The 24,690-nt window shown below is 37.9% G+C and overlaps 1 protein-coding gene across 1 annotated transcript; it reads right to left on the reverse strand.

Moving 5' to 3' along the window:
• Positions 1-6,513: 6,513 nt before the first annotated feature.
• Positions 6,514-24,356, reverse strand: PEX2 (peroxisomal biogenesis factor 2). The gene is made up of 3 exons (XM_033202297.1): positions 24,142-24,356; positions 10,229-10,372; positions 6,514-8,627 (listed from the first exon to the last, which is right to left on the reverse strand). Exon 3 carries the CDS (start codon positions 8,608-8,610, stop codon positions 7,693-7,695), a length of 918 nt encoding a protein of 305 aa, XP_033058188.1. The 5' UTR covers positions 8,611-8,627; positions 10,229-10,372; positions 24,142-24,356; the 3' UTR covers positions 6,514-7,692.
• Between the last annotated feature and the right edge of the window lie 334 nt (positions 24,357-24,690).

Here is a 24,690-nt window from a genome sequence, read left to right on the forward strand (position 1 = left end):
GTGGTACTGGTACAAAAACAGACACATAGACCAATGGAACAGAACAGAGAGCCAAAAAGTAAAGTCACACATCCACACTAATTCTTTGACAAAGTTGGCAACAATAAACAATGGGGAAAGGATTTCCTATTCAATAAATGGTGCTGAGAAAGTTGTCTAGCCATGTGCGGAAAAATGAAACTGAACCCCTACCTTTCACCATATACAAAAATTAACTCAATATGGATTAAAGATTTAAATGTAAGACCTCAAACTCTTAAGAATCCTATAAGAAAACCTAGGAAACACCATTCTGGATATCAGCTTTGGGCAAGAATTTATGACTAAGTCCACAAAAGCAATTGCAACAAAAACAAAAATTGACAAGTGGGACCTAATTAAACCGAAGAGCTTCTGCACAACAAAAGAACTGTTAACAGAGTATGCAGAAAATCTACAGAATGGGAGAAGATATTTGTAAACTATGCATCCAACAAAGTTCTAATATCCAGAATCTATGAACTTAAATAAATCAACATGTAAAAAAACCCATTACAAATGGAAAAAAATATATAAACAGATACTTCTCAAAAGAAACTATACAAGCAGTCAACGAACATATGAAAAAATATTCCAAATCACTAATCACAGAAATGCAAATCAAAACCACAATGAGATATCATCTCACACCAGTCTGAATGGCTATTACTAAAAAGTCAAAAAACAACAGGTGCTGGCAAGGCTGTGGAGAAATGGGAATGCTTATCATACATTGTTGATGAAAATGTACATTAGTTCAGACCCTGTGGAAAGCATTTTGGAGATTTCTCCAAGAACTTAAAACAGAACTCCCATTTGACTAAGCAATCTCATTAGTGGGTATATACGCAAAAGAAAATAAGTCATTCTACAAAAAGACACATGCACTCCCATGTTCACTGCAGCATTATTCACAATAGCAGAGACATGAAATCAACTTAGGTGCCCAGCAACAGTGGACTGGATAAAGAAAATGTGGCACATATACACCATGGGACACAATGCAGCCATAAAAAGGAACAAAATCATGTTATTTGCAGCAACATGGATGCAGCTGAAGGCCGTTTTCCTAAGTGAGTTAGTGCAGGAACAAAAAACCAAATGCCACATGTTCTCACTTGTAAGTGGGAGCTAAACAATGGGTATTCACAGACATAAAGATGGCAATAATAGACACTGGGGACTACTAGGTGGGGAGACACAAAGAGGGTGCGAATTGGAAAAAAAAACTATTGGGTACTATACTCCGTTCCCTGGGTGACAGGATCCACTGTATTCCAAACCTTAGCATCATGCAACATATGCAGATAACAAATCTGCACATGGTACCCCCTAAACGAAGTAAAAGTTGAATTTTTTTTTTTTTTTGACAGAGTCTCACTCTGTTGCCCAGACTGGAGTGTAGTGGCATGATCTCGGCTCACTGCAGCTTCCGCCTCCCGTGTTTATGTGATTCTCCTGCCTCAGCCTTCCGAGTAGCTGGGAGTACAGGCATGTATCACCAAACTCGGCTTTTTTTCTTTTTCGTAGAGATGGGGTTTTGCCATGTTGGCCAAGTTGGTCTTCAACTCCTGGTCTGAAGTGACCCACCTGCCTTGGCCTCCCAAAGTGCTGGGATTGCAGGTGTGAGCCACCGTGCCCAGACTGAAATTACTTTTCTACCAAAGAAAAATATTTGCTAACTTATTTGTCGTGATGACTATAAATGTACACTACATAGTAGTTCTAGCTGCAGAGGACCACAGGTCATCAGTTCTTTATACAACATGGCCAATTGGTTTGGCTAAAAGGCATGTTTAGAACTGTTTTCTTGCTGAAAATATCTTGTCTTAAACAGTAACACTTACTGAATGTTTTTGCTAAAATTGAATGTTTCAAATAAATCAAACTTTTGCCTTTAAGTGCCAACCCATTTTGAAGGCTTCTCAAACAGAGCAATACTAATTTCTCTGCCTTCTTAACCAAACCATACAGAACACAGGGTAGATTTCGTTGATGATTCAAGGTCATTTTTTAAAACCACAATTACCATTCACGGTTAGTCCTCAGAGCCTGTGTGTCCCTACTCTAAATGATACCAGATTAAAGTCTTTTTTAAGTTTTTCTTCTTTGATATCAAGTTGTTCATTATTGCTTGTTATGGTAAACCATGCTTGCTTTTACCAGTTTTCCTCTTCTCTTTTGTCTGTTATTTTTAATCTGTTGGTGAAAATTGTTTAGAATTATATTCAAAATAAAGCAGCCTCTAACTGGGGACTTGAGAAACTCCCACGAGTATAGTTTTGGTGATAGAATCTATTAAAATGTACTTAGGTTTCTTCAAGCTTTATTTCAGGTTGCAGACCATTTCAGTGATACTGTTAATAGGAGTAACAATCATGGCTCATGTTGACTATCAGCAATAGCCTTTGACCTGGTTTTCTTGCTTTGACTCATACCTCTGCACAAATTATCCAGAGTGATCCCTTAAAAATGTAAATCTGATCATGTCACATCTCTGCTTAAAATCTTCCTCTGGCCTCCTCAGACCTGGAATAAATTCAGGTATTGTCCCCTTGGCTTGCATGACCTCACCTAACCTACCTCATTTCCAGCCTCTTTCTGGTTCACTGGGATTTTTTGCGGTTCCTCAAAGAGGTAACAGATTCTCATCTCAGAGATCGGGCGCCAGCCATTTCCTTATCCTAGCTCCCCTTTTCTGCTTGGCTTTCTCCCTGTTTCCTTCAGATTTCTTTTTAAATTTCACCTCAGAGAGGCCTTCCACAAGCACACAATTCAATACAGCAACCCCTTTCACTCCCCATTTCTCAGTCTATTTTCTTCAGAGTACTATTAACATTTGAAATTACCTTTATCATCCCTCTAAGAAAGTCAACTCCATGAGAGCAGGGGTTTTGTGGTATTCATGAATGCATTCCCTGAGTACAGAAAAGGAATGTTTGCAAGGGCTCAATAGATATTTTTTGAGAGAATGCTTTATTTAATTCCCATTAGAATTCTAAGAGGTAGACATCATTGAATGTCCATTTCATAGGTGAACAAATTGAATCTTAAAGAAGTTAAATAAACTTGTCCCAAATCCAGTCACTAAATACTGAAAGCAGGGGAGCTGAGAGCAAAGTAGTAGGACATACCTTGTGTGAGCTCTGATTGATAGCTGAGTAATTTAGATATGATCACTGAAGTCGCTTGGGTACTTTAAATACAAAAGTAGCAAGCTTGATTTGAGAGCAAGTGCATAGGAGAGAAAACAAAAATGTTAAGCGTAAATGTTTTTATTTTCCCAAGGAAGAACATTTGTAACTGATGGTTACCTACCTGAGGCTAACATGGAAACATATCATGTTGCTAAATCCCACCCAGTTTTCCTAAAGCTTGAGCCTGGAGGCTGCTGGGGAGTAGAAACAGTTGCACCAAAGGTAGAGCAACTCTTCTGGCAGTATCCAGAGAGGCAGAGACTGAATAGAGTTCCTGGGGGCTGACATAGCAACTTGGCCAGGAAGTCTGGTATCTGCAGTGGGGCAGAGATACTCAAGAGACACCTGGGTGTATCAGTCAGTCATAAATCTATTGTTTATAAACTGAACACTACCTGGCATTAGTGTGTTGTCAAGTGTATTATATGCAAGAAAAACAACAGAAAAAGGCAACTATAAAGGAAAAAATGGACAGTATTAGATGTGGTACACACCAAGATATACCACCCAGTTCCTTCTGCAAGGATGGACATGGTGCCCAGCTGTGGAGTGTGGTCAGTGGACTGCCTCCAGCTGTTGGATATGCTTCCGCGACAGAGCTACCATGCTTGAGATCACAACCTTCCCAGAGCTGCCCACACCCAGTGACTGAGAGAAGTGTAGGTAAAAAGGCCTATTTACTTTGGCCTAATTTAAACATTCTGACAGATGACACTAGCTCAGAGCTCTCCTCTGGGTTGGCCAACTTTTTTCAGGCCTGCTTTAGAGCACTCCCATTTCTTCTGCCTATTCCTGCTTTTTTGCTCTTTCCCTTCACAGGTATGGATCCGTGAGAGTTACACATAAAAATCTCTTGTACTTCAGACGGCTTTCAGTGCCAGCTTCTGCAGAACCCTATCTGTGACCTTAGGTTTATTCAGCTAATAAAACGTTTCTATTGCTACACTAGAACTAAAAGGCTCTGGCTATCTAGTGATGAACAAAACAGTCATGGTCTCTGAACTCATGGGGATTATCACCTAGTAGAGGTGGCAGATGTTAAATAAAAATGAAAAATAATAAAAACTTATTTTCACTAAGTGCCATTAAAGTCTATGGAAAAAAATAACCTCCTCAATACTCACAAGTCTATCAGCTAGCATATATGTGAAGTACTGTTTTCATGTTAAGATTTTGACAATACGGGTAACAACCACTTAGAAGTTACTCTATCACCACCCTGGCTAACACGGTGAAACCCCGTCTCTACTAAAAAAAATACAGAAAACTAGCCGGGCGAGGTGGCGGGCGCCTGTAGTCCCAGCTACTCGGGAGGCTGAGGCAGGAGAATGGCGTAAACCCGGGAGGCGGAGCTTGCAGTGAGCTGAGATCCGGCCACTGCACTCCAGCCTGGGCAACAGAGCGAAACTCCGTCTCAACAAAAAAAAAAAAAAAAAAAGAAGTTACTCTATCAAAATAATATAACAAAATTGTTGATACAACAAAATTTTGTTGACTTTATTAATCCTTTCAAATCTGCAATGTTGAGGAATCATCCAGTTACTTATGAATGTCCTTATCAAACTAGATCACTGGTAAAATGAGACTGCATGTGGACTTTTGAAATGAGTAAGGCAAATGTAGACTCTAACTAGTAGAGATCTATCTGCCAGCATCCACTCTTCTAAGAACACCTCAGTTTCCTGTGGTGAACAGCCTCCTCCAGGACTCCTTTCGGTTCATGTGGTATATGGGAGGAGTGTCACCTACATTTAAGTAACCAGGAACAGTATTTTCCATCCCCTAGCTATAGTGGTTGGTTCAGGAATGTGCACATAATCCAAGGCAGACCAGTAACAGTGAGCTCCTGGACTTTAGCTGGAACCATTAGGCAAGAGTATCTCATGCCTGTGGGATCAGAAAACTAGCAGAATATAAGCCTTAAGCTTCTAGCGGCCATCATTCTGTGTGAGAATGAAACTGACTCAGAATAAATACTGACAACAGCAAAGGAAAGCACTACTATTATATCCTATTTAGTATGTGTCAGGTATTGTTTTAAGAGCTTTATTTACACTAAACATGTAATCCTTACAATGTACAGATGTGCAGAGATGTGGCACATTGTCCTAGGTTATATACAAGTGGGATTTGCATTCTAGCAGGATCTGTGTCCCTCATGCCATGTAGACTCATCATAAAAATGAGAGCCAAGGGCTAAAGCCTGTCTCAAAGAGAACCATCTGAGCACCTACATCCAGATTGGGCCTGCAGTGTGCAGCTGGACTCTTCACTTAATGAACTCAGATTCATCATTGCATTATTCACAACAGAAAGTGAAAAGAACCTAAAAACTCTATGACGGTGGTTAAATAATAACAGGAATAGGAATACGATGGCATATGCATAGCCTTTTGAAAATATATTATGGCCGGCTGCAGTGGCTCATGCCTGTAATCCCACAACTTTGGGAGGCCAGGGTAGCAGGACTGCTTGAGCCCAGAAGTTCAAGACCAGCCTGGGCAATAAAGTGAGACCTCATCTCTACAAAAAATCAGCCAGGCATGGTGGCATGGGCCTGTGGTCCCAGCAACTTGGGAGGCTTAGATGGGAGGATCACTTGAGCCCCAGGAGGGAAAGGCTGCAGTTAGCCATGATCGCACCACTGCACTCCAACCTGGGTGACTGGGTGAGACCCTTTCTCACCAAAAAAAAAAAAAAAGACGTTTGTATATATTTTTATTTTATTTTATTTAGAAACGACCTCAAACTCCTGGGCTCAGCCTCCCTAAATAGGGAGCCTGAGATTACAGGCATGAGCCATTGTGCTCAGCCCTAAAATATTTTTGAAGAATATTTATGCAGATGAAAAAATGCTATTTTTCAAAAATAACAAAATTGCATATTCATTATAATTTTGTAGATAAGAAATGTATGTGCAACAAATCTACAAATACAGCAAAATATAGTGATGATCTCTCTCAAAAAATTGTGGGAGAGCTGATTTTATATTTTTTCCTGAATTGTTGATGTTTTCTACAATAATGTTTTAAAATTACAGGAGGCAAAAGAAGGAAAATTCTTAAGATGTAAAATACTCTTAACTCAAACTACAAAACTTCTTCGGTATCTTACGCTAAATTGAATCTAAATTAAACTTACAGTTCATTCAATCATAGAATGTAAACTCCACGAAGGTAACTTTCTTTTTCCTGCTTAATGTAGTGTTGTGCCTCCAATGGCTACGTCAGTACCTGGCACCTGAGTGCTCTTCAATGAAAGATGAAGAGAAAAATGAACTGGCAGTGTATTTCCACCATACTAGCAAGACATTTATTTAAAAACATTTAAAAACTGTTTTTTAAAAAAATTCTAGTTAAGACTTGATATAATTCAATGTTCAAGCTAATAATTCTATATAATTTTAAGAGTCTAAATTTATTTTTAAGTAAAAAAATGCAGAGAAAAGGAGTGAACGATACAGAATTATCTTGATATGCGCTGCTGTATTATTACCATGCTAAAGACCTCTTTTGTTTCAATAAAACTATCAATATTTACTGAGAATGAGAGCTCTGAATCAAAGGCAAGAGAAAGAGACCTGTAAATAGTGCTCTTCGTACTAGTTGCCCCCAGTTGTTCCCAGGCCTCACTTCCAAGCTGCCTTAAGTAATTTTTACTTTCTGAATATAAAGAAGCCAACTGTGGAGGGAGGGGTCAGACAGCTGAGGACTGAACTTCTTAAAAATTGGCTTCGGAGAAAAGCGTAACATTACAACTGAGGTGCACTGGCTCACGCCTGTAATCCCAGCACTTTGGGAGGCCGAGGTGGGTAGACCATGAAGTCAGGAGATCGAGACCATCCTGGCTAACATGGTGAAACTAAAAATACAAAAATTAGCTGGGCATCGTGGCACGCACCTGTAGTCCCAGCCACTCGGGAGGCTGAGGCAGGAGAATTGCTTGAACACGGGAGGCGGAGGTTGCAGTGAGCAGAGATTGCACCACTGCACTCCAGCCTGGGTGATAAGAGCGGGACACGGTCTCAAAAAAAAAAAAAAAAAATTACAACTGAGGCATCAGGTCTTAAGGTTTAAAACAACAGTCTTATAGTTGTCACATTATCATATTATGTCATCTCTGAAAATAAATGCACACTCATCCCAGAGTCTCCAAAATCTTTATCTTTAGAATCCAACCTCGTTTTAAGTAGTAGTAAAATGAAGGAGCATTGTTAGTAGTCACCTAACTAAAAAAAGCTGTCCATTATTCTTGACATTAAAAACTGAATGCAACGATTTAAATAACATTTCCATAATGTATTTAGAATCACATGGTTTCTAGTGATCAGAATTTAGTCATGACTGGAAAGGAGCAGAAGACAGTGGCTAGGCAGCACATTCCTTATAAAGGATACATAAAAGGTTTACTTAGGATGACTAATATTCAGAATTTAAACATGGTGCATTTTTTTCCTCAGAGGAAGCAATTTTAGTTTCTAAAGAGCATTTACTTCTGACATCTCAATTCCTGATTTCAGTGGCTGCAGACTGTGCACTTCTGTGCCACACTTAGGGCAAGTAAAGTACATGTCAAATAAGAAACTACTCTTAGCACAGAAATAACAGAAAATATGCTCACATCCTATGGTGTGAGGCATGGTGGGCCACTCTCCACAAAGAGAGCATTCTTTGCCACTGGTGGCTAATGTATTGTCACTATTAGGTGCACCAGTAAGAGGGATACACCATGAAGACAGCTTGGCTTTCAACTTCTGGACACTGATAAGTGGTAAGAGAAAAATCAGAAATTCAGCAAAACCATGCCAGAGAAGTTCCCTATTCATGTATTCAAAGCCAACTTCACGTATGTTTTGAGGCTTGCAAAATACAGAATGAATGCCTAGGAGACGTTCTGTCAAAGTTGCAAACTTTCCCCTCTGAAGGAAAATCAAAAAATTAATCAGTCCACCTAATTTCAAAAGTCCAACCACAAAATTCACACACTGCTTGACTTTCCCAAATGATGCTAAATGATGGTTTCGAAACAAATCATAGCATCGTTCTTCTAACCACCTCCCACCAATTGTACAAACAGCATACCAGATTTTTTGATTTTTACTGGGTGGCTGATATCTCAGGTTAGGGGAAAAATCATTTTTGTACTGAATATTCAAAACTGACTGTCCCACTGTGGCATTTTTGGAGTAGATGGTGAATCTCCACAAGAAGAGCCATAAGCACGCTTTCACCTCTGGCTCAAAGCGAGCTAATAGCCCAGGTTTAAATCCATGAAAGCACTGAGTAAACTGGGACCAAACTAGCTGCTCCAGGGCCTTGTTTAGTTCAAGCGCATCCAACTGGCTTATTCTTAGCACTCTGTTTGCACTCTTTGCATTCTCTTTTCTGGAAGCCATGTCTTCTCTAAAGGTCTCTAGGAAAAAACACAATTGAAGAACATTAACAAAGAGTTGCAATCTTGTACAACCCCCTCAACTTATGCCTGGAACTATCATACACAAATTACACAGGCTACATAAGAGAAGAGCCTTTCAGTAGTCTAAAACAGTACAGCGGATAATCATTTCTTACTTGAAACTTCTGTCTCATCTCTCAGAGCCTTTCTTTCTCCCCCTGCCTTTTTTATTATTAATTTCTTTTTCTTTTTCCTTGGCCCTCCTCATCAAAGAAATAACAAAACAAAACAAAACAAAACAAAACAAAATCTGTACCCTCTTTCCACAAATATACTTCTAAGCAATACTCTTTGGTCAGATATTCTAGCAGGGAGATACTAAAATCCTGAAGTTAACAGAAAGGAGGCTGAATAACATGACTAATGAAGAGATATTGGAAGGTAATAAATACAACAACTATATAGAACATTGTAATAGATGGTTAAGTCAAGACTTCAGTTTATTTTCCAGCACTTCTACTGACTCCAAAGGTGTTATTTTTCAGCAAGTCATTTAATCTTTCTCAAATACATTTTATATGTGTAAAGGAAGTTAAAAAGAAAAATAAATGAACAATACATGGTTACTATTCTATCACACTATTGCAGAAAATAAAAGTATGAAGGAACAAGAATGCAGAAATATCATTATTAACGTACTAAAAATGTATACATCATACAGTACTCTAAGAAAGCTATGATATAAAAATATATACCACAATAATGTCATAAATACACTAAGGAAACAAATTGGTGCTAAAGGCAAAAAACCTTAAATGAAATGTAAGAGCTGATTAATGGTTAGCTAGGTACAGCTTACTGATTAAATACACATATATCACTGATTCAATACACATATACGCATTTTGTGCAAGCTGATATAATTAAAACACCAAGTCACTGCTATAATCCAGTATACAAACCAGTTCAGATATTTTAAATATTATTAACTGGCAAATCCACCCATTACCAAAAAAAATACATCATTACATTGCACACTTTGAATATATACCATTTTTACTTGCCAATTATACTCCAATAAAGCTAGGGGGAAAAAAACACAAAAAAATTAAAATGGGCTATCACCACACTGGGCTTGGTTATCATGTCTAGGCCTTTAAAAGGCCAATACACTAACAGAAAGAACAGTTATTGAAGGAGGCATGGATCCTGCCGGAGCTCACCGCCACGCTCTGGTCATGTATTCTTTGACAAGTCATTTCCCTGACCCTGACCTATGCCTTGGTTTCTTCACTGATAAAACAAAGGGCTGGAGATAAAACAACTTTCAAAGTCTTTTCACATTCTATTCTGTTATGGTTTTTAGTAAAAATATGATAAACACAATTTATTAGAAGGTAAAATAAACTTGTACTTCTTGAAATTGGGAGTATCTTTGACAACCGAAGATGTTTTCGAGAGGGAAGTTCTAAATTTACCCATGCATCCTAGAAGACTTAGTGGCAGAAGACTACATGTTTAACAAGTTCAAGTCCAAGAAACAAAAATGATCATTGAATAATAGGTTGTTTGGTGCTATTTTTCTCTCAAACCAGATATACAACAGGAATGCTTCTCACCATAAATGCCAATGATCTTCTGGGCAGATCTCACGGTTTTCCCCTTCCTGCAGCTCTCTCAAGACTGGACAGCCTATAGCTATGGCAGTGGGAATTTTTGCTCCAAGTTCTTCTGTGAAACCCTTGCCTCATACTTGCCAGAAGCTACACACAAAAAAGAATAAAGTTAGAAAGGGAGTTCCCTTTCCTCACTCTACAAATCAAATCCATTGCCAAGGACTGCTGATACGTGGTCCAAAATTTTTCCTAATCCATCTGTCACTCCCTATCCTCCGCAAACCTTTTCCTGAATTCTGGCTGCTCTCTTCTCTCATGGATTCTATCAAATTGGTCTACCTTACCTTCTGCCTCCTTCAGTGCATTCCCCACAATGCCAATGTTCTAACACACAAACCTCCCCAAATCCACTCCCAGCTTGCTTTCCTTCTTTACGCATCATATTGAGTCAAAAAGTATCCCCTTTTTTTGTTCACCGGTAGACTTCACTGTCTTTTCCCTTTGTGTGGAACAGTCTGTTTCCAATCTTTAACTGAAAACTCATACTAAGTTTTTAAGTACTGGCTTAGACATCACTTCCTTCTGACTCCAAATTTGGGTAGCTGCCCATCGAGTTGTTCCCTTGGCATGCTATTCTTTCTCTTTCTTGGCCTCTATCTACTGTACATAAACTACTTATAAATTATTTATTTCCTCCACTAGAGGATAAGCACTGTTGTAAAGATTATTTGAGCCTTATCACAGTTGAATCAGAACAACTATCTCAGTTCCTGGTATACAGAAGGCACTCTATAAGCACTAGATAAATGAATAAATGAACAGGATGAAAGTCTGGGATGTGTGAAGGATAGAAAATATAAATTCCCATCTATTACCCTTTAAAACTATTTCAAATTACCATATCCAGAAAGATGATTATTACTAATTTCACTAATTTCAACATGTTTACTGTGCATCTGTTATTTACCTGTTAATGTGAGAGCTAGTGATATAAAGGTACAACAGACACTGTCTCAACCCTTGTGGAGCCTATAGTCTACTGTGGAATGAGAGAGAAAAGTAAGGGTGTGCTATATAAAATAAACAAGTGATTACAATAAGGTGTGATCAGTGATCTGCAAGGGAAAATTCAGGGCACTATGGTTACAACTATACTTCAGAAGGTCAGAGAAGGCTTCCTGGGAAAGGAAATACCTAAGCAGCCACCTGAAGTATTAGCCTGTCAGCCTGGTAAAGGAGGGTAAGAATATTATTGCCAATGGTGGGAAGAGTAGGTACTAAGGACTAGAGGTGCACAGATGAGATAAGGCTGGAAAGAAGCAGGAGACAGGTCCTAAAGGCCCTAGAAGCCAAGCTGAGGAGGCTGTATTTTATGAAGAAAATAATGGGAAGCCCTCAATAGTGGTACGCAAAGAACTAATAAGATTCACATTTTAGACTGCTTGTTCTGACCACTCTGAGGAAAGAATGGATTCGAGGCTGAGAGAAAAGCTGGAAACATAGAGACTAGTTAACAGGTTGTTAAAATGATCTGGTGAGAAACTAATGATGGCCTAAATTAGAAAAGTATCAGTGGGGACAGAGAGAAAAGGGTATCTTTGAAAGCGATGAGGTGGTAGAATTGACACCATCTGGAGAGAAATAAGCCAAGAAAAACTGACTTAAGTAATTGAGTGATAGGGATCCAAGTCCCTGAAACAAGAAATACATGAGGCAATACAGGTTTGAACAGAAAGATAATAAATATATGCAATGTTAAAGATCTGAGGCTCCTATGAGACATCTAAGTGGAAAAGTTCAGTAGGCAGTTTTATAAATATGACAGAAAAAATCTGGGTAGAATTTTAGAAGTCTGATGCCCCTCTGGTAAAACTAACCTATTTTAAATCTACTTGATCTATGTAAGTGCTAAAATCAAGAAGGCAGTGATTCAAAACAAGATAGATCTTGTCTATTTGTAACACATTCAACTTTCTTTGTAACAACATAATCTTATTCTGTTAGTTTTTAACTGCTAACATATATTTGTCTATGATAAAGATACATATATCTCTGGACTTCTAATCCGTCTAAACTGTGGTCTTCACCATCACAGTCCTGTGGTCTCTCCTCCAGTCTAGTGGTTTTCAAACTTGTGAGTTCATCGGAATCACATAAGAAAACAGACATACCTCAGAGACACTCTAGGTTAGGTTTCAGACCACTGCAATAAAGTAATATCACAATAAAGTAAGTTACACAACTTTTTTGGTTTTCCAATGCATATAAAACTTGTATTTTCACTATACTGCAATCAATTAAGTGTGCAATAGCACTGTGCCTTAAAAACAATGTACATACCTTAATTAAAAAGTACTTGATTGCTAAAAAATGCTAACAACCATCTGAGCCCTCAGTGAGTTGTTATCTTTTTGATAGTGGAGGGTCCTGCCTTGATGTTAATGCCTGCTGACTGATCCTGCTGAAGGCTGGGGTGGTTGTGGCAATATCTTATGACAACAACAAAATTTGCTGCATGGATTGACTCATTTCATCAAAGATTTCTCTGTAGCATGCAAAGTTTTCTAAAGGATAGCATTTTACCAAAAGTAAACCTTCTTTCAAAACTGCAGTCAATAGTCTCAAACCCTGTCACTGCTTTATCAATTAAGTTTATGGGATATTCTAAATCCTTTGCTATCTTTTCAACGTTTACAGCATTTCCCCAGGTGTAGACTCCATCTTAAGAAACCACTTTCTTTGTTTATCCACAACAAGCAACTCACTGGGTGGAGTGGCTCATGCCTATAATTCCAGACCTTTAGGAGGCCAAGGGAGGATTGTTGGGCAACATAGGGAGACACTGTCTCTATAAAAATTAAAAAAAAAAAAAAAAGTAGCCAGGCATGCTGGCATGCACCTGTAGCCCTAGCTACTAAGGGGAGGCTGAGGCGGGAGAGTTGCTTGAGCTCAGGAGATTGAGAGGCTGCAGTGAGCTGACTGTGCTATTGTACACGAGCCTGAGTGACAGAGCACATGATCTTCATTTCAAAAAAAAAAAAAAAAAAGAGGGGAAGCAACTCATCGATTCAAGTTCTATTATGAGATTGTAGCAAATCAGTCACACCTTTAGGCTCCACTCTAATTCTAGTTCTCTTGCTGTTTCTACCACATCTGTAGTTATTTCCTCCACTGAAGTCTTGAACTCCTCAAAGTCATCCACAATGGTTAGAATCAACTTCTTACAAACTCCTGTTCATGTCGATATGTTGACCTTCTCTCATGAATCATGTTCTTAATGGTACACAGAATGGCGAATCTTTTCCAGAAGGTTTTCAATTTACTTTGCCCAGATCCATCAGAGAAACTGCTGTTGGCAACTACAGCCTTATGGAATGTAGTTCTTAAAAAATAAGATATAAAAGTCAAAATTACTCCTTGATCCACAGGGTGCAGAATGAATGCTGTGATAGCAGGCATGAAAACATTAATCTCCTTGTACATCTTCATCAGAGCTCCTGGGTGACTAAGGTGCATATCGATGAGCAGTAATATTTTGAAATACTTTATTTTGAGCAGGTCTCACCTGTGTGCTTAAAATATTCAGTAAACCATGCTGCAAACAGATGTACTGTCATCCAGGCTTTGTTTTTTTTTTTATTTATAAAGTACAGACAAAGTAGTTCTAGCGTAATTCTTAAGGGTCTTCGAATTTTTAGAATGGTAAATAAGCACTGGCTTCAACTTAAAAGCCATCAGCTACATTAGCCCCCAACAGGGGAGTCAGTCTGTCCTTTGAAGCTTTGAAGCCACACATTGGCTTCTCCTCTCTAGCTATCAAAGTGTTACATGGCATTTTCTTCCAACATAAGGCTTTTGTCTACCTTGAAAATACATTGTCCGGCCTAGCCACCTTCATAAATTATTTAGCTAGAGCTTCTGGATAACTTGCTGCAGCTCTGATGTCAGCATTTGCTGCTTCAGCTTGCATGTTTATATTAAAAAAGATGGTTATTTCCTTGAATCTCATGAACCAACCTCTGCTAGCTTCCACCTCTTCTTCTGCAGATTCCTCACCTCTCTTAAAGAATTGAAGAGAGTTAGGAACTTGCTCTGGATTAGGCTTTGGCTTAAGGGAATTTTGTGGCTGGTCTGATCTTCTATCTAGACCATTAAAACTTTTTCCACATCATCAGCAACAAGGCTGCTTACTTTCTTTAATTCATGTGTTTCCTGGAGGAGCACTTTTAATTTCCTTCAAGAACTTTTCCTTTGCATTCACAACTTGGCTGTTTGGTATAAGAGGTCTATCTTTTGGCCTGTGTTGGCTTCTGACATGCCTTCCTCACTAAGCTTAATCCCTGCTAGATTTTGATTTAAAGTGAGAGATGTACAACCCTTCCTTTCACTTGAACACTTGTTCGAGTGAAAGGGCCATTGTAGGCTTTTGTAGGCTTATTTTAATCGGCCTAATTTCAACACTGTTGTGTCTCAGGGAATAGGCAAGTCGGTCGAACAGTCAGAAAACACAATATTTATTAAGTTCACCATCTTATATGGATACCAGTTCTTAGTGTTTAATGAAGGAGTCTATCATGTGCCCCAGAATATAAGTTCACCATCTTATATGGAAACAGTTCTTGGTGCCCCAGAATATTTATTAAGTTCACCATCTTATATAGATACAGTTCGTGGTGCCCCAGAACAGTTACAATAGTAATAACAAAGATCACTGATCACAGGTCACCATTATGAATATCATAATAAAAAAAAGTCTGCAAGAATTACCTTAATGTTACAGAGAGACACAAAGTTGAGTACATGCTGTTGGAAAAAAATTGTTCAGGTAGACTTGACTCAGGTTTGCTACAAAACCTTTAATTTGTAAAAGCAGTATCTGCAAACCGGAAGAAAGCACAGTAAAATATAATGAGGTATGAACTAGGCTATACCAAGTAGGCTTGTGTAAGTACATTCTATGATGTTCGCACAATGATGAAATCATCAAACTATGCATTTCTCAGAATGTATCCTCTTGATAAGCAAAGCATAACTGCATCTCTTTCTCAGGTTCCTTAGTGATATTTAGTGAGCAACTGCTCAGAGGGAGTGGTTTCTCAGAAGAATCATATATTTCAAGTCTCTTGTTTTTGGAGGAATCACACTTAAAAACATTTGGTGAAAATAGGAATTTTTAATGACTTCCAGAAAAGGAGACCTAAAACAGTCTTTAACCAATACAATATTTAACAATACTTATTATCAAAAAATTCTTTCTTATCCCTTCTGTTACAGTTTAACATTTTTTTCTTTCTTCTTTTTCTCCCCAGGTCTGGCCTCAGTGTAGATTAGGAACAGCTGGGCTTGCGCTCCCCGCTACGTAAGACTCTTTAATAGACCAAAAGACTATGATTAAACTGTTCTTCAGCCTTTGCTCTTTCAGATGAATAATTTCTCTATTTTTTGTTTTAGGTTTTATTTTCCAAGATTTTAGTCATTTTTGTGACTTCTTTTTGTTGTAAACATAGAACAGACACTGTCTATTACACATCATAGTTCATTAAAGTGGAATACTTCTCCCAGGCTCTACATTCTTCTTTAGGCATCTGTCATAGAGTGGAAAAAGCAGATTTAAAATCAAACAGGCCTGGGCCCAAGTTCTAGCTCTGCCACTTACTTGCTATGTGATCTTAAAAAAATTCATTAGCCTCGGATTCTTCTCCTAAAAGTTGGAAATAACAGCTACCTCACAAAGTTGTTGAGATTAAATCAGATAATGTTATGAAAGTGGTTTGGAAGCCATAAAGCAGTATTATTTATTACATTATTGTTGCTTTGGCTAGGGATGGGCATGAAAAGTAACAGGCCCCAAACTAATTTTGGCAAATCTCATTTCAAAAAACTGAAACCTTCACTATTAGTCATAGTAATGCCTCAAACAACCTGTATCAAAATGTTTTTCCAGGAAATATTGACATCATTAAGACATAAATTGTGGCAGTTAAACCACGAACATGATGTCACCTTTCTGTGTGCATGTGGGAGGGGCCAGGCAGGAGTGGGCAGACATATGGTTCAGTGGAACTCATTGTCCACTTAACTCGCACCTTGTCCGAAAGGATATGACAGTGTGGACTCAGAAAAGAGATGGGTTCCCACATGACCTGCTCCCGTGATTATTTAGCCCCATCAACATAGTTGTGCCTGTTATCTTAAAATAAAGTAACCTCATGAATGCACACTTAGAATATTTGACGCTAGGGTGCTTTGCTGCACAGAACATGGTACAGGCAGTCCAACACAAGCACACAACCTTGTGTTCATCACCAGCATCTTACATTCAGTTCTTCTCATCGCATGCACTCCCACCCCACCCCTCTCTTTCTGGCAGGTACAGCTATTCTATAATACTCTCTAGAAAAGGGCAGCCAAGGAGTAGAAAAAAATGATGAAATCAAAATAACAAGAAATTCAACTAACCCAATTATGGAATCTTCTTCCCTCTACAGCGGTACAACATTTGTTATAATAGGTATGAAGCACAAATGCCACAAACGACTTTATATTACATAAAATTATTCCCAATATAGTGTAAGCAGTTTATGTTTTAGTGAATTCTAATTCTCTGACAAATGGTTATTCAATGTAACCAATACATATTGGACACCTACCAAATACAAGGCATTCTCCTAGGTACCAGAGATTGAATCTAAGTATTTAACTATCAGCTAACTTCCTTTTATTGAAGCATTTTAAAAGACATAGAAAATCAGGACTGGCCATTGATCTCTGAAGTGAAGAATGGATCCCAAAACACAAAAACATTATAAAGGATCACAAAACTTCCCAGGCAGAAAAGAGGAAAATGGTATGTAAGGTAAGGGAACAGGTTGTGTGAAAGCACAGAAATGTGCAAGCTCCTGACCATAGCCTAGCTGGGACATATGGAGACAGGTTGCAGCATGAGCTTCATCCTTGGTTATTTAACTCCCATCAATGTGGCTAAATCTGTTATCTGGAAGCAGACAAGTCATCTTCCACGACCAAAGCAGGCCAGCAGGAGAGACTGACTGAAGTGTCAACCTAGCCACATTGTAAAAAGAACCTGTGTTAAGGAAATTGTATTGATTCTGTGGGCATGAATAATCATTGAAGAGAAGAGACATAATGGGATATACATTTCAAAAGATTAATCTGATGGCAGAGTTCAATAAAACTGAAGAAAAGAAAAACTGCCGTTCTGGGAGACCAGATTTATAGGATTCCTGCAACAATTCAGGGGCCTACCTATGATGCTAACAATTTCCTGGAAAAGTCAAAGTAATTTAACTTACTTAAGAACCATGGAAATCAAGAGGAAGACTATACTATCCCTTCACATTTTTGGGTCAAAAATTCCCAATGCCTTTGGTAAACTAGTACTTTCCTGACTTCTGTTACAAGGATTGCCAGTACCCATGCCCAACCACTGGTAAGTCTATTTTGACTTTACTTTCAAGAATTTAAGTAAGTTTAACAATTTCTATATTATTGGTTATTGTAAAATAGTATTTAGTTTTATAAATGTAAGCTCAAACTTGAATATTTTTAAAAATTACAAGCTAACTCCTTTTTTAAAAAAGTAGGAATTGCTTTGAATTGAAACCATCACCATTAAATTTAATTCTAATTGATTTTTCCAAAATGTCAAACCAAACAATGCTTTTTTCTATTCTATCTTTTCATACACAATCCTACCAGCCACCCACTCCTGCAACTCTTGAACTACACTAACTTTAAGATTCCAAAATGCTAACCCAGGGGAGGGGAGAGATACATTTATTGGTTATGCAAAGAGATATATAAAAATATGTAACTAAAATTATAATTGTCACTAAATAATCTTAGTGTTTAGTGAAGGATTCTACCATGTTAAGGATATGTGAAAAAGATGCGTAAGGAAAAATCAAGACCAGATAAAAAGTATAGCATCTACTAGAGTTAGTGTGATTAACTTGTCACATAAATATGTTTAAGACAAAATGATCTAGTACTAAAAACTATTAAAAGGGTCTCCTGCTGACATTTTATCACTAAACATGTCACACTGCTATTCTTTCACAGAAAAAGACAACTAAAAATTATTTACTAAGAGCAGCAATATATAACCTTATCCCTTAAATAACTCATGCTTTCCTTTTATGTTTTTCATACCCCAAAATAAAAACTTTGCCATCTATATCACATTCCAAAAACTAAACAAATGACTATATCTCACTGAGGAAGAAGGAATTTTTCAGGATGTATTTTATAGTTTTATTGAGTATAGTACAAATTATGAATGAATATATTTTCTTTAAAAACATGTTATTGACAGAAATCTATCAATAATAATGTGGGTATTGTCAAGGGCCTGTCAATATTAACGTAATTATGATTAAGGGGATAACATGGATTTTAGCTATAATACCATGTAACATCTCCTACATCGCTGCTATCAATACACACATTATTATTGACCTGTTTCAAGACTCTCAGTATTAGATGTATTACCATTAGGCATATTTGTCAATGCATACTGCCTACAAAAATTCTGCATTTAAATTTACAGTCCTGTAAACTTTGTCAGCAGAAACATGTGATTCTCAAGTAATCTGTACGGTGTCATACCCACTCATGCACCCCCTGCCAGGCTATTCTTTTCCATCTCCACAATAATAAACTAAGTTTTAGAATGAAAATGTCACTGCCACACTATCTTAAATGTTCTAGCAATCAAAGTGGATGAGACCACATTTGTTGTTTTCTCTTTCTGAAAATGTTAAACTTAGCATTTCGTATTATGAGGTTATATGAATAAAATTCTAAGACTAGACATCTTAAGTTTTGAACCTATAACCTACCATTTTATTTTCTTTGTATAGTCAGATAGATTTACTGTCCACTGTATTGAAATCAATACTAATAAATGGGACATGCATCAAAGAGGGATTTAACTGGACACCGATTCCCAGAACACATTTCAAATATGGGCAAAAGAAAAAAGGCTATGGTTGAAGCCCATTAGAATACTGTGACCTCTGGCACTGTGAACAGGCCTAACAACTCTAAGTTCAAATCCCACTTCTGCCACAGACTTGCTAAGTGCCTTGTCACTACTTTCTTGTTCTTCTCTTTCATCATACATAAACTAAGTTTTAACAGTTTATAGACATCTGATGTTGTAAATTCCAGTTGTGCTCATTTGGGTATAGCCAAGATACGTGAAATTTTAAAACTGTGTTATGTCCAATAGACCTCTAAATTACTTTTAACTTCAACGAACATTGCCTCATCAAAATCCAAATAGGATTTTTCTTTTTGAAGTGGTAGTGGGTACATGACAAAACACTTCTAAAATGTATCTGAAAGATAAACTTCAAAGTTGCACATATTTCTCAAAAATATGGACAATGGTTAAGTAACCTGCCCCAGAAGAGGGAAAAATACCTTTTTTTCCCCATTTGGGGAGAAGAGGAAACTCAACACAACTCAAGACTATATTGAGTCTTAAACAATCAACTGAGTGCCTTACTTATCTCATATACAATATAGTTATTCAAGTATCTAAAACTAGCACAAAATACTTTTTTAAAACCTAAGAAAAGAATTTCCAATACTTGGGCCTAGCTTTATAAGTATATTTTTAAGATAACAGCATGGCACTCATATTTTTCTTTTCTTTCAGAAACCTGATACTTCTGAGTCTGAGAATGCTTATTGTAAAAATAAAGAACAGATGTTGAAACGAATATTGGGGAAAGCAGAGTTAAACTGCCTCTGATTAGGTCTGTATTCTAGCCCAGGTTCACGAACAGATTGTGTGACTCTAGACAAGTCATTTTATTACACTACATTCTTCATTGGTTAAAAAAAAAAAAAAAAAAAAAGCAACTGTAAATTTACCTACCTATCTAGAATCCTTACATAAACTGTTTTAGGAAATCTTGGAAGGGAAAGGGAAAAAAATAAAAGAACAGTTATTTCTAATTGCAAAAGAGCAATATAGGACATGAGGAATAGAGAAATCAGAGCAGGACACAGGAGACAGAGACAGTATTCATAGAGAGTAACAGTGAACCACTAAGGAAGATAATCCCAATGAACTTGTTTACAACCAGAGAAAACACATAACACCAGTTACTGAATGCTAACAAGTGACTACTATAGCTAATTACCAGGTACAAATTTAAATATTAAATCATTTAATCCTTATAATACTAACAAAGATGTTCTGTTATTACTTCTGTTCTAAAACAAGAAAATTAAGGCGCAAAGAGATTAGATGACTTGTGTAAAATCCCATGACCAGAGGGGGCAGAACCAGCTCCAAACCAGTGTCCTATACTGACAATGTGGTGATGGACCCAAAAGTTAGATTAACACTTTAGGATGGTACCACAGGTCACACAGATGGGGCTACCTTAAAGAGGCCAAGTACTAAGAGTATAGGCATAAACTATGGGAAAAATACTAGTGCAAGTATGAACAAACAAGACACATATGAAATGTATGAGCAGCTAGATCTTTAAATACTCTATAAATTTAAAAACAGCCTTTAGAATCTAATTGCTTAAGAATTCTAAATGACTTGAAAATAACTGAAACAAACATTTAATTGCACATTTTATGGTACAAGAGAATGCAGAAATATCCCCAAAGGAACAAACAGCCATTAGCAATGGAATAGGAGGAACTACCATGTGATATATATCATGTACAAGGCACTATAACTTTTCTTTACATTCTTTATTTCATTTAATCTCACAACACATAAGTACAGTATTATCATCTCCATTTTAAGAAGACAAAAACTAAGGCTTGAGAAGATTAACAACCCATCTAAAGTCAAGCTGGTAATTAGTAAATTTATGGTAAACATTAGAAAAACTGTAGCACATACAAAATACACTTAGTAGAATGGATATTTGCTAAGCTTGAATCAAATTTAATCCCACAGAACTTAAAAGAAATCTTTTTCCCTTTCAAGATCATTCAGAAGACCAGACTGCCAGTTAAGCTGTCAGGACTGTAGACGGGGAAAGAAATTAAAGGAATGAGGTACAGTTCTCCTTGTTGCTTGGGATGTATCTTGTCTACATTCCCTCTCCCTGCCTCTCTATACATGTGGTCAAAGGACCAGTCTAAGGACCATGTCAAATCTGAACAAAGGCAATAGATTAGTGAAAAACCCAAGGTGTTAACATTAACTATTATGAACACACACATGCAAGGTAGAGACAATGCCAACTCATTCATCTAACACTAAAAGACAAGTGGGCCGAGGTGGGCGGATAGCCTGAGGTCAGGAGTTCAAGACCAGTCTGGCCAACATGGTGAAATCCTGTCTCTACTAAAAATACAATAATTAGCCGGGCATGGTGGTGCGCACCTGTAATCCCAGCTATTCGGGAGGCTGAGGCAGGAGAATTGCTTGAACTTGGGAGATGGAGGCTACAGTGAGCTGAGATCATGCCACTGCACTCCAGCCTGGGCAACAGAGCCAGACTCCGTTTCAAAAAAAAGAAAAGTGGTTAGGAATCATCAAAATAAAATTACACTGAAGTTCTTGGTTTTTGTTTTACTAGTAAGAAGAAAGAAAACATAACTTGGATGGAATTTGATCCCATCTTATTGACAGGCAGTAAGAAGGGAGATCTCTGATGAAAAGAAAATATATTAAATTGAGTAAGAAGCAACACAGAACAAGGTATTTTTGTTGTATAGATGGGAATATGTTAGGAAGAAGATTAATATCTCACAGGGAGAAAGGCAGAGGATACTAGACATCCCTTCCTTGCCTCCACTTCCATGTAAAGAAACCACAGGGCTAGGTTTTAAAGAGCAGGATTACAGACATAGGGCAAATGGAGCAATTTAGGGCTTTTCTCCTGAGGTTTCTTGTACATTCCAAAGGAAGGGAAAAGGAACATGAAACATTTACAAACTGTTATCCCTTCATAGCAAAGAGGTACAGAGAACATCCAATTTGCTTCTAGGCTGTCCAACTCAGATCATCAAAAGAGGAAAAACATGAAATAATTCAAGAGAGAACTTCTGGCCAGAAATAAAGATTATGCATATTCACACATTTTCCTTATGCTATAGGAACCTGAGCATGTGGACGGTGTGCAAGAGGGAAAGAAACTTACAATTATTTGAAGTTGTGAGGAAAACATGGGGCTAGGACTGAGAACTTTTAATCGATGTGATGATGAGCAAGCCTGCAAATACCGTTAACGTTTAGCTACCAAATATGTAAAAGGGAAAATATTTGTCCTCCCTACGGCAAGAATCATTATGTGCATCAAATATACGCAAAACTTTATGGCTAAAATAAAAGGATATGAGGAAGACAGAATAATAAATTCTAATTTTGATCATAAAGAAAACAATTTCAAATTTGTATTTATAAAATAAATTTCAACAGAGTAGGGACATATTTTTAGCTTTTAGAAATAAATTAGCTGTGATTATATTATTTTTTAAAACTGTAATAAACGTACATTGAGTACAAATGAATATCCAAAAAAAACAAACAAACAGAATTTTACTGCTAGAAGAAAAGGCAGATCATCTCGTTTAAGATACAAATTTAATCTTCTTAACAAGAACCTTGTTATTCAAGCGGAACACATAAATAGCTGCTCTTGTTAAAATAAACCTGAGGGTGGGCTTGCTTTGTCTCTCCCTGCATGGCTCCAGAAAATTTCTACACAAGTTCTCCTATGGAACAGTTTTAAAACCCCAGCTTGAGTACTAACACTAATTTTTAAAAATAAGGAGAATAGGACCAAGAGGTAAAACCGTACCAAGGCAACCAGAGTCAGGACTAGAATCCAACTGTCTTGATTTAGTCTAATATTCTTTAGTCTGATAGTCTAGTATTCACTCCATGTCCTGTTACTTATATTTTTTTTAAAGAAAAAATATGAAGGTTTTTTTTTTTTAATTCTGTAAATAGTTCTTTCAAGTATCTTCCTGGCTCAAGATCACTCAACTGTAATCTTTCTGGAAACAAGTAATTAATAATATAGGTGAGATCAGGTAAGTTAAAAGAGTCACCCCAAGTTCACTCTGTTCAGGATTAAGTAAAGGTAACACTTTAGGGGAAGATGTTTAGACTACAAGTTGTGGTGCTGAGAGCGCCCCAGTATCATCTAATTGCCCGAAACTTCAAGATAAAATATTTCCGAGGGGCATCATGGAAGTTTAACAGAATGTGTTAGACTTGAACGTTCAAGTCTTGCTCATTTTGCTAAAAGAGCTTTCACTAAATGTGGGAAATGTGAAAAATAGTACCTCAATAAATAACGATTTTTAAGAACCCAGAAAAAAAAAGTTAACGTTTCTCATATTCAGACTTCTTATCAAAAGACAATGTGAAATATAACTAATTTACCGCAAGCAATTTTATCAGAAACGTTTAACTCTTCCCCCATAAGAAAATCAAACAGCTTTTACGTACGCTTTCAACAATGTTAGAAAACTAAGCATACTCAAATTTTTTGTACCACATATAACACTTTACATGAACTTTCAGATATTAAGTAAAGCTTGGATCCTCAATTCTTTACAAAGCCGTTTATAAGAGGTAAATATCCTCACAACCGCCAAGTGAGAGAAAGATTTCAAAGTTCGTCTGTTAAGTCACTATGTGGAATGCAGAGGGGCTCAACTGCAGCTGTGTGTTTATTTTTAATGGCGCGATCCTAAAAACATCTTTTGGAATTTAGGTTTGCTTCACTGCCTTTCCCGAAATTCAGAAGCTTTGATTTGCCTCTTCCAGGAAGACAGGAAGCCAATAAACAGGGAAAAAAAGCAAACGGCGACAATTACAAGGTCGTGAAACTCCACGACCTCCCAGCTGAAAACAAGATCTCGGGTTTGCACTCCGGCTCTCTGGGGCAGACACTGACCTTGGGAGTCTGCGAAACGCCCACGCTCCACGTAACTTTCTCTGAAACATTCTCTGGAAAGCTTGTCTTTTCCTAGCAGAATCTGGATTACCAAGGCTTCCGGAACTCGCAGGCTTCCGGAGCGACGCAGGAGCCGGAAGTGGCTAAAAAAAAAGAAAAAGAAAAAGTTACACCAACGAGAACTGCGCTTTAGCGGCGCTGCGGAAGGCCGGGGATGGCCAAACAGCCGCGAACGCCGACAAGCCGAAGAACCGAAGGGACGAAAAGCCGAAGCGGACACTCGCGCGCGGTGATTGGTCGGTTGGCCGGATGAACTCTGTCTCTGATTGGCAGGAGAGTCACGAACCGGTCAGCCCCGGGTCAGGGAGGCTACAAGTGTCAAGGGGCCTAGGGGAAGCCGGGGCTTTGTGAGGGCAGGGCTTTCTCTGCTTGCGGACGTCACGAAGGGCCTCTGGCAAGGGTCACCGGATGTCGGCGAGACGCCTCCGTGCCTCTGGGGTTCCTTGTTCGCTGTCGGAGGAGGACTGGCTGAGGGATGGCCTGGTGGGG

Source organism: Trachypithecus francoisi, unplaced genomic scaffold, assembly GCF_009764315.1.
Source record: "Trachypithecus francoisi isolate TF-2019V2 unplaced genomic scaffold, Tfra_2.0 Lachesis_group7, whole genome shotgun sequence".
NCBI classification, from domain to species: Eukaryota; Metazoa; Chordata; class Mammalia; order Primates; family Cercopithecidae; genus Trachypithecus; species Trachypithecus francoisi.

Coding starts and splice junctions, on each gene's coding strand:
- PEX2 (XM_033202297.1), bottom strand. CDS start 8,610: ATGGCTTCCAGAAAAGAGAATGCAAAGAGTGCAAACAGAGTGCTAAGA.